Raw genomic sequence first — 11,470 nt, forward strand, 5'->3', positions numbered from 1 at the left:
CTTCGTCCCTCACCTGCTCTTCACCAAGAAACCCCTTGAGTTTCTTGTCACGACCGTAGTCGGGTGGTCGGTGACAGAATAGCAAATAGAAAGTGGTAAAAAGAGCCTGGAAACATAGGGAACATGGGGAATAAAACCTATCAAATGGGGAAATGACAACCTCTTCAACAGATGGTGCTGGCAAAACTGCTACCAGCAGAAAACTGAAAGAGGACCCATATCTCACAGCTGGAAGTAAAGCCCAAAACCATAAAGTTCATCAGAGATAAACTGGGTTCAAGCTTAGATGGACTAATCTATGGTATAAAGAGACTGCCAAGTACAGCCAGAAATGTACAATCTGAAGAGGATAAAATTGATGACTGGGACCCTCTAAAGATTAAATCCCTGTGTGCATCAAAAATATTTTCCAACAAAGTGAAAAGAAAACCTACTGCCTGGGGAAAAAATACTTAGCAATACCATTTCAGACAAGGGTTTCATGTCAAAAGTTTATAGAATCCTGCAGGGCCTCCACAAGAAAAAGACTGATCAGACAATTGCAAAATAGGCAAAAGATATGGGAAGAATTTTCACAGAGATATTTGGATGGCCAACAGACACATGAATAAATAAATACTCTAAACCACTGGCAAAAAAAAAAAGAGAGATGTAAATCAAAACCACAATGAAATACCATCTCATCCCTGTAACAGTGGCAAAGTTTAACAGGACAGCAAATAATAAATGCTGAAAAGGCTCTGGAGAGATAGGAACTCTTATACATTGTTAGTGGGATTGTAAATAGGTACAACCACTCTGGATGGCAGTTTGGTGTTTCCTCAAAAAGCTGAACATAGAAATTCTGTATGACCCAGCTATTCCACTGCTTTCTCAAGAAAATGATAACTGAGGCATAAGAAGAGATCTGTACATCAATGTTCATATCAGCATTATTCACCATCATAAGAACATGGAAACAGCCCAAATGTCCAACCACAATCAAATAGATTGAGAAATTATGGTACATTCACATGGTGGAATACTATGCAGCACACAGGAGCAATGATTTTGTAAATTACCACCTAACTTGGGAGGGATTGGAGAGCATTATGTTGAGTGAACTAACTCAGTCCCATAAGGACAAGTACTGTATGAGACCATTATTGTAGAAACAGAAAGATAACTAGTGAAACGTGTATGAGGATCCAAGGGGGTAGGGTAGGAGCAGAGGGGTGACAATGGGCAGGGGAATAATTACGGGGTCACACAATTTGATGGCTAGAGGGAGGGGTGGGTAAAGGAAATCGGAAAGGTCCAAGGTGAAAACCAATGTATACGAAATTTGTCAGTAAACCAGTATAAAATAAAAATTTTATTAAAAAAGAAATAATCAGTGCAACAATGAATGAATGGAAATCCAAATTATCTAGAAACATTCATTAAAATCTCAATTTAAAAATGTTGTTGTTGTTATGTGCCGTCGAGTCGCTTGCGACTCATAGCGACCCTATGTACAACAGCCCTAAACCTTGCTCTATCCTGTGCCAATCTCAGTGCCTCTGACACATCCATCCCGATTACCCCAGTCACTGAATCAATCCACCTCTTAGAGTGTCTTCCCCTCCTGCGCTGTCCCTCCACTCTACCCAGCATGATGTCCCTCTCTAAAGACCTGTCTCTCCTTACAACATGCCCAAAGTATGTCAGACGAAGCCCCAGAATCCTTGCCTCCAAGGAGCAGCCTGGCTTAACCCTCTCTAGGATGAATCTATTAGTTTTCTTGGCAGTCCATGGTACATTCAATACTATTCTCCAGCACCACAGCTCAAAGGCGTCAATTCTCCTTCTATCCTCCCTAGTCATTGTCCAACTCTCTGATGCATAACAAGTGATTGCAAAAACCATGGCCTGTATCAGGCGCACCTTAGTCTCCAAAGAGACACCGTTGCTCTTGAGTACTTTAGAGAGGTCCCTAACCACAGACTTTCCCATCGCAATACGTTTTTTTATTTCCTGGCTACTGGTGCCAAGAGTGTTGACCTTGGAGCCAAGCAAACTGAAGCTGTGAACAATCTCAATCTCTTCACCATCCATCCTGATGCTACCGATTGGTCCAGTGGTGAGAATTTTTGTCTTCTGGACATTGAGCCTCAGTCCATATTGAAGGCTGCAGTCCTTGACCCTCTGCAATACGGTCTACTCTCCAGGGGTTGGAGGAGAGCCTGGGAGAAAGGAGGCATAGTTCTATCTCTTAATCTTAGGTTTCTTTTCCCTTTATGTGGAATGCTCTCCCTTAGATCTTCGCATGGCCCGCTCTCGTATTCTCTCCTCGGTTCATTAGCCTACATATTCCATCTACCCAGGGAAAATTTCCAGACCCCACTATCTATACAACAAGCATCTTTGCCTACCTGGTAGTGCTTTCCCAAGAGGCAAACTATGTGTTCAGAGGATAAGATTCACATTCCAGCTTTACCAAGTGTTGTTTGTATGAACAAGGATATATTATTTAATCTTTCTGTGACTCAGTTTATTTCTCTGGAAAATGAATATAATAATAGTTTTCACCTCAGAGAGTATGTGGTCCAGAATAAAAGAGCCAATATTCTAAGAGCTAAGAAGAGTACATGATTATATAGTAAGTACTAGTTACTACTATATAAACATGCAGTTAAAATGAATGAAGTAGGTGACGTGGATACAGCCCATAAACCTGACCCTGAGGGAAAAGAGCAGGTCTTACATTTCTTTATCTCACCCTTCTCTGAATCGGTCATAATTAAAAGCAATGCATAGTCTAGCCTTTGACTATACGTCCTAGGGGTGTCATGATCTCTCCTTTGCCTCCCATACCTCTTCTTCCATCTCCGCCTCCTCACTCACTGCTCTCTGGTCCCCCTGGCCTCCTGGCTGCTCCTCCATCTGGATATTCTTCCCCAGATTTTCAAACGGCTGACCCTGAAGCAATAAATCACGCGGAAAGATATTGCCCATCTTTCTCCTGCAGAGCAACTGGTGGGTTTGAACTTCATATCTTTAGTCTGTCAGTGCAATTCTTTACCGCTAAGCCACCAGAGCTCCCCTTTCCTCCAGATTGTTTTATAGATCATTTCCTGATGTCTCATTGTAAGGCTACAGGTTTGAAACTCTCCTCTCTCTACAATTTCTGCTCCAAGAAAGCAAGGCAAATCTGGCACAGACTAGTGCTCTGCAAATAAGAGAACACATCTCAGAGTAGCCCTGGTGGTGGCAGGGCAGCTCAAGTGCCAGGTGCAGGCTCTCTTGGGCCTCTGGGAAGAGTCTGCTCTCCTGCACAGAGTGGCCTCCTCTCCTTATGACCAAGGTCAGCTGCCTGCAGCATCCTTCCCACTGGCCTACAGAATATAAAATAAGATCTTGCATATTCTCCGCTCTCTCCTTTTTGGTCTTTCACCACCAAGTCTCCATCTGCTTCTATCTTTCCAACCAGCTGGAAGCTATTTTAACAAGTCCATCTCCCCAAGGAGTTAAGGACTTAAAGTGTTTGCTCCTCCCAGTAGGATCTGCATTTTCACAGGCCTGGCAGAAACAACACTGACTTGAATCTGTGGCTGAGTCTGGGTGTAACTTCTGACACCAGATGTTTGAGAGAGGACTGTAGCACCTTCCCCTTGGATCTCACCAGGACCTTACCGCAGGCCTGCGGAGTCATCCTCACAGATATAGGCATTGGGGGCGACAAGATGGGCAGAAGCGTCCAACTCGACATGGTGGCCCCAGACACAGAGCCCAGGGAGCTCCCAATCGTATCGGTCTCAGTTCTTTTTCTGCCACCCAGAAAAGCTGGCTTGGTTCCCCAAAGCATCCCTCCAGAGAGACCCAGGGGAAAGGGATACTTGCAGAGCCCAAAACAGAACTCTTACCCGTTTCAATCCCACAGACAACCAGGGCTGCAACCACCGCACCGGCTGACGTCCCAGCAAAGCGATGGGCCGTTTCCAGCATCCTGGGGGCCAGGTCCCGCAGAGCGTCCACAGCTCCACACTGGTAGAAGGAGAGAAAGCCGCTGCCCGAGAAGGAGAAGGAGTGAGGGGTGTCTGGGTCCCCCTTGAACAACTGCTCATCCATCTCCTCAGGCCTGGGACTGTGATGCGAAGGAAGTTTTGTTCCTTGCTGGGCTGCCGGCTCAGGCCTGTGACTCCGTGTTGGGACTTGCTGCCAAGCGTCTCTGCCAGGCCCTCAGCCTGGAATGCAGGTCGGCCGTGGCACCGCAGGTGGCTCAAGCAGTGGCTGCCAAGGCGTGTTAAGCTGCGCCAGGGAACAATTTCAGAGGTTGGTGAAGAGCTCAGGGACGTGTCGTAGAAAGTCACCCTGGATGCGCGAGCAGGGTGCGGGTGCAGTCGGCCTGTGCCTTCATTGCCTGGCCAGATCCATCATCCTGGGCACAGCCCGCCGCCCTCGCCGCAGCTTCCTGCACTCAGGAGTGATCACCGCGCTCCTGCAAGGCCAGGCCCAAGGAGGCGGGAGTTGCTCAATCCTCACTCAGTCTCCACTCATATGGTTGCAAAACCCCAGGTGATAGTGATCGGTGGGGCGGCTGCCTCCTGAAACGCAGTAGCAGTGAGGGAGTTAAATGCTGTCTCCCTCCAACAGGACAATGTCACCTGCAGGAAGGGCCACCCTGTGTGATGTTTGTTTAGGGGAGACACAAACACACACACTCCACACCTCCACGCCCACCACCAACACATACATACACACACATACCCCAAAGGTCTTTCACTCTCGGTGTCCCTGTGGTATGTGTAATAAGTTACACAATTTATTTATTTGCTCTTCTTACCTAAGAACTCCTTTGCTTATGCACATGTTTATTTGTGTGCTAAGATGTTTATTTGTGTGCTAAGACTGCTGCAGGCAAAATTGTAAAGGATAGGAAGTGTGATTTCACAGGCCCCACCCACCACCTCACCTCTCTTCCCTGAGCTCTTCATTGACCCTTTCATGGTGGCTGATGACTAGGGAGTTTTGTGTTGCATCTCTGGCAGTTCGAATCCTCCTGTGGCCCACAGGGAGAAAGACCAGCAATCTCTTCCCAAATGGGGAGAGCGGCCCGAGGTGTCAGTCAGCTAGGACTCTCTTCCGATTCCAGCAATGAGTTTGAGGCTTTTTTAAATCACTGACCCTTTAACTCTTGGTCAGCACCCTCACACGGACCCCTAAAGTGTAATGCTGCCTCCTGTCTTCAGGAGAAAATGGATCTGAGGTCCAGAAAGATAATTCTCAGTGTTTAAAGTATGTATGCGCTTCCGTCCACTTTAAAATGAAAAATTTGAGATGACAATATCCAACTCCCAATGACTAACAGCTTTGGATTGAGTCAGGGCAGAGAGCTGTTTTGGAACTTGGAGTGTGGAAAGTATATGGGAACCAGCATTGTGTAACACATAGCTTCAGAGACATTAGCCATGCAGACCACCATGGGAGTGCTTTCTGGGGGTACAGTGGCTTGGGGCCTGAACAGGAGGGGTCTTCATCACACCTCACACATTTCATTGCACCGCTGTGGTACTTCCCTATAGAGACTAAAACATTTCAGGACGAGAATTAGAATTGAGACATCGAATCCCCCTAACCAACAGAGACTCTCTGTTACCACTCAATATCAAGGATTTAATTAGTCCCAGGGAGTCCCACTGACTCTCATGGCTTCGCCAATCCATGTGGAAGCTGTTGCTAAGGATTCCATCAGTAGTGTTCTGACTTGATAAGCTATTTCAGGTATGAGAAGCTTATGATTGAATATGTGTGTGACAGAGGGAGAGAGAGAGAATGCGTGTCTTACCACACTGTGTGAGCCACAGGAAGCTCTGGTGGCTCAGTGGTAAGGAATTGTGGTACTAACACAAAGATGCAAAGTTCAAATTCACCAGCTGTTCCACAGAATAAAGGTGGAGAATCTCCTCCCAGGCAATCTATAGCCTCTGAATACCTGCAGTCAGCTACGGGTCAATTTTGATTTGATGGCGAACAACAATAATATGAGAGGGACAGGGAGCTCTGGTGGCCTAGTGGCAAGGAATTGCCAACCCAAAGGCAGTTGGTTTGAATTGACCAGCTGCTCCACAGGAGAAAGGTGGGCAATCTCCTCCTGTGTGATTTACTGCTTCTGAAAACCCACTGGAGGGTCAGCTATGAGTTGGTTCTGATTGCACAGTACATAGCAACAAATGGGAGGGACTGGATGGAGTACAGTTAGTGTTGGGAACGTAGAGACCGTGCCTTCTTCCTGAGAAATCAGGTCAACCCTATCGAGTATTTCTGTGTGCTCAGTTTTGTGTCTCGTGCCTGGAAGGATGAGAATGAAGTGGAAATTGCATCTTTTAACCCAGACTTGCACAGGCTCCCTGGGGAACAAGGAATGTAAAATAACTAGAGAACTATGTGAACCCATTACTGCTGAGCAGATTTTTACTGACAGTGATTTTATAGGACAGAGTGAAACTGCTCAGTAGAGTTTCCAAGGCTGTAATCTCCATGAAGGCGGGCCGACACATCCTTCCCTCAAGAAGTAGCTGGTGAGTTGAAACAACTGACCTTTTGGTTGGCAGCCCAGCGCTTAACTTCTGCACCCCCAGGGCTTGAGAACCAACCCTGGAGGACAGTCTGTAAGTACTAAATTGCACAGGACTGAGATTCATGCCAGAAAAGTTAAGAAGGTGAGGAGTGTGGGCTGAAATCATCAGAAAAGCCTCGTGGTAGAGCTGTGGTTTAGAGCATTTGAGAAACCAGGCGTAGGAGAGAGGGTATTACAACAAAGAGCATTGTCTCCTTACAGAGGCAGGAATGGGTACAACAGGAAACAAGCAGTACACAGGGAGGAAAAGGCTTTAAATCCCAATGTTAAATCCCAGCTTTGCTACATAAAAACAGTGTGATGTGTGTGGCCTCAGTTTTCCTCACCTGTAAAAAGGACAATAACTCCTAAAGGTTAAAGACAAACTGTAAAACTTCTGGCATGTGGTATGTCTATTGTTTTCAAGAAGGCAGTAAGGTGCAGGCTTTTGGGACATCTGGATCTGGGAGAAATGGAACAGAAAGATGGAGTTGAAAGAGAGAGAAGGCTTAAATTGTATGCTGGAGAACTTGGTGAGTTTTTCCAGAAGCATGGTCTTGGAAGAAGAATGAGATGGGCTGGAGGATGAGGGTTAAGGAGGGTATCCATTTAGGGATGATGGTAGTCAGGTCAGGATGACAGCTGTAGGAAGGTAAGTTAATGAAGGGATTGCCACAGAAAACTCTTAGAACCTGGGACTGGTTGGATGGGAAGAATGAGTCATAGCTAATGTTTCATTTTTAGCTTCAGGGTGAAGAAGGGTGGTGCTGCCTTTGGCAACCTTGGGAAAATGGACAATGAGGATTTATTTTTCTTTAAGATGTGTCTGAGATGATAGCAAGACATTAGACCTGCCCATGAGGGACAAGGACAGCTCCACAGAGGGGAGGGAGATGCCTGCCATAGAGGCAGCAGAAGAGGCAAGATGGAGAAAGGTGGGACATGTCAAAGGGAAGACAATCTTGGATAAATCTCTTGTTGGCTCACCTCAATGTTCTCAGTGAAATAATGATACAACCTATCCGCATGGCCTCCAGAGAGCTCAAGAAGCCTGGGATCCTCAAGGGTCTCAGGCCTGGCTATTGAATGGGTCTTAGACTGCTTTTATTTATTTTTTATTTTTTTTTATTTTTTATGTGTGTACCATCAAATCGGATCTGACTGGCACAGGAGGAGAGGTCTTAGACTTCTGTCATTGAACACATCATCAAGTCTGTGGCTTCTTTTTTTTTATGAATGGTTTTAAAAATTAATTTAATGAAAATTTATAGACTTAGAGTTTCCAGTCATTCATTGTTGTACTTTTCTCCCTACCCACCCCCTCTCCCCAATTCACTCTTCTTAAAAACAAAACAAAACAACTCTTTCATTGTTGTACAATCCCTCCCTCCCCAGTTCCACTCCACTATGCAGCCTTCACTCTGGACTTCTGTAGTGACAAGAATACCCATTTATATATTCCTATTAAACAGTTCTCTCCCTCATCTGTTTCAATGCAATATACATCATTCCTCCCCTCCTTGTCTGTCTTCTCTCAACCATGATGTCAGTCCCGTTTTACAACAGTGGCCCTATGCAATATTTGTCCTTTTGTGACTGAGATATTTCACTCAGCAGAATGTCCTCCAGGGTCATCCATTTTGCAAAAGGAGATTTTGAGGGACAGTGAAGACTGCAGTAGGTGAGAACAGCATCTATGCAAACATGCCAATACAGCCAGTTACTATGGAGCCCCCTCAAAATTCATGGGCTTCTCAAGTCTATCAGAATAGAACTGTGCTTCACAGGGTTTTCAAAGCCTATATTTTGGAAGTAGATTGCCAGGCCTTTCTTCCAAGGCACTTCTGGGCAGATTTCAAAGATCTGCTTTTCTGTTAGCAACTGAGTTCATTGCTGCTTGCACCACCCAGGCATTCCACACAGTCAAACTGTAGAAATTCATGATTCCACACAAGGGTCTCCATGGGAGCAGTCAATGTAGACAGCAAGGATTGAGCCTACAGTGCTTTCACAGGTTTGTGGACCGTCAGTGAGCTGCAGGGCTTGGCCTGACTTGTGCTCAGTGTTAATAGGTCAGGAAGGTTCATCTCCCTTTTAATCCTGGCATTAGGCCTACAGTCCTAAGAACTTCACGTGGATGGCATAGGAGAAGAAACACTTTCCAGCACTGGTTTGTTTTTTTTTTTCTAAATTAACACTACTAAGATGACTCCTCAGCCCCTGAGAAAATCACATGCAAAAAACTGAGATTTCTACTCAGACACAGCTCTAACAAGACACCTAAAATGCTGCTATTTCCATAAGTATAACACACAGGATCTCACTCAGGGAACTGCTGCTGGGGAGAAAGAGGGAGAGCAGGTTTGGGATTGGTCTGTCATTGAGAGCATACCACCCTCATATTTTGTAAAATTTCAATTTCATGAACAATCTGATTGTTTCTTGATGATATAGATAGGTTATAATGTCATCTGTGAATAGTCTCACCAAAAGTGAATCTAACTGAAACCTTCTTCCTAATTGCCAGTTTCTAGTGATACAAAGAATGAAGAAACCACGATGCCAGGAGGAAATAGACAAGTTGAGAGTGTGTGGAGGCCAGGAGATACTGTCACTGGTTACCTAGTAGCCATCCCATTTGTTTATTTATTTCCCATTTCTCTATTGTTGTTGCTAGGTACCGTGGAGTCGCCTGTAACTCATAGCCACCCTATGTACAACAGCCCTAAACCCTGCTCTATCCTGTGCCAAACGTATTGCCCCTGACAAACCTACCCCAAATTACCCCAGTCACTGAATCAATTCATCTCATCGAGGATCTTCCTCTCCTGTGCTCTCCCTCTACCCTCCCAAGCATGATGTCCCTCTCCAAGGACTGGTCCCTCCTTGCAACATGTCCAAAGTATGTCCGACGAAGCTTCAGAATCCTTGCCTCCAAGGAGCAGCCTGGTTTCTCTCTCCAGGACAAACCTGTTTGTTCTCCTAGCAGTCAGCGGTATATTCAATACTCCAATACCACAGCTCAAAGGCATCAATTCTCCTATCATCCCTAGTCATTGTCCAGCTCTCTGTTACATAGCAAGTGGTTGCAAAGACCATGACCTGGATCAGGCGCACCTTAGTCTCCAGACTGAAAAAGACCTGATTACCCAGAATCCCTTGCAGCTAGGGATGATCATGAGACCTAGTTCTGGCCAATGGAAAGAAACGGAAACCTGTTGGGTGCCTTTTTCTTCAAGAACCATCTATATGAGAAACCTTTTGGCTCTGCACACCTTCCTTCCTGAGATACTATTCTGTGAATACATGGTGTTTGGAGTCACAGCAATCATCTAATACTCATCAGGAGAAACACGGTGGGTACACTGAATGTATGAATGATCTGTTGCTGTGTAACAAACTCCTCCAGAATGTAGCACCTTAAATTAGCAAATACTTATTTTCTCATACAGTTCAGTGTATCATGAACTGGTGAGCAGCTTAGCTGAGTGGTTCTGGCTCAGAGTCCTTCATGAGGTGACAGACAGGCTACCAGTAAAGGCTGCAGCCATTGCAAGGCTCATTTGAGGCTGAAGAATCCACTGGTAATTTCACTCACATCATTGTTGGTAGAAATCAGTTCTTATTTGGCTGTTGATGGGAGGCTTTGGTTCCATTGGGTTACTCTAAAAATGGCATCTGGTTGTCACTTGAGTAAGAGATCAAATAGAATCAAAGAGAGAAGATGTACAGATCATAGATAATTTTTTATAAACAAATCTCAGAAATGGATGGCCATCACTTCTGCCAACAACAGAGAACTCCAGAAATTCAGACTGGATCTAGAAGAAGCTGCGACATGAGGGATGTCATTGCTGATATCAGATGGATCTTGACTGAAAGCAAAGAATACCAGAAGAATATATATTTGTATTTTTATTAACTATACAAAGGCTTTTGATGGTGGATCATGACAAATTATGACTGACATTGAAAAGAATGGGAATTCAGAAGACTTAATTGTGCAAATGGAAAACCTATATTTAGACCAAGAAGCTGTTGTTCGAACAGAGCAAAAGAATGCTGCATGGTTTAAAATCAGGAGAGGTAAGCATCAGGCCTGTAGTCTTTCTCAATATCTAGTCAATCTGTATGCAGAATAAGTAATTCAAGAAGATGGACTATATGAATACAAATGTAGCATCCGGATCAGAGGAACAACCTGCGATAAGCAAATGACACAATCTTGCTTGCTGAAAGTGAGGAGAACTTAAAAAATATTTGCTGCAGAGAAAACAAACATTTTTATCACTGGGTCAATAGATAATATCATGATAGCTGGAGAAGACATAGAAATTGTCAATTATTTCATTGTGCTTTGATTCAAAATCAACACCCTTGGCACTAGAAGCCAGGACATCAAAAGACATATTGTACTTGAACCGACCCATCATGAAAGAAGAAATTGAACAGGTCATAAAAATACTTCCACACCAAAAAAGTCCTGGACCATATGACTTCATGGCTGAATTGTACAAAACATTCAGAAAAGACCTATTATGAATTCTACTTTAATTATTTTAAAAAAAATAGAGAATGATTGAACACTCTCTTAGTCATTCTCTGAAGCAAGCATAACTCATATCAAAACCAGGCAAATATAGTACCAAAAATTAAAAACTACAGACCAGTATCTCTCATGAATATGATTCAAAAATTGCTCAAAATCCCTAGCTCTTAGAGAGATGCAAATCAAAATATCTATGAGATATCATCTCACAGTAAGAATAGCAAAATTTAACAGAGCAGCAAACAACAAATGCTGGCAAGGTTGCGGAGAAACTGGAACCCTTATTCACTGTTGGTGACAGTGTGAAATGGTGCAACAACTATGGAAGGCTGTATGGTGCTTTC

General features: G+C 44.4%; 1 protein-coding gene across 1 annotated transcript in view; it reads right to left on the reverse strand.

The window, feature by feature from the left end:
* Positions 1–4,089, reverse strand: part of PNPLA1 (patatin-like phospholipase domain containing 1) — a 72,383-nt gene extending 68,294 nt beyond the window's left edge. The window contains exon 1 of the mRNA XM_006882173.1: positions 3,885–4,089. Coding sequence (XP_006882235.1) covers positions 3,885–4,089 — 205 coding nt within the window. The remainder of the gene's footprint in view (positions 1–3,884) is intronic.
* Positions 4,090–11,470: the final 7,381 nt, after the last annotated feature.

This window comes from Elephantulus edwardii, unplaced genomic scaffold (genome assembly GCF_000299155.1).
Source record: "Elephantulus edwardii isolate Elephantulus edwardi_28Jun2011 unplaced genomic scaffold, EleEdw1.0 scaffold00017, whole genome shotgun sequence".
Classification (NCBI taxonomy): Eukaryota; Metazoa; Chordata; class Mammalia; order Macroscelidea; family Macroscelididae; genus Elephantulus; species Elephantulus edwardii.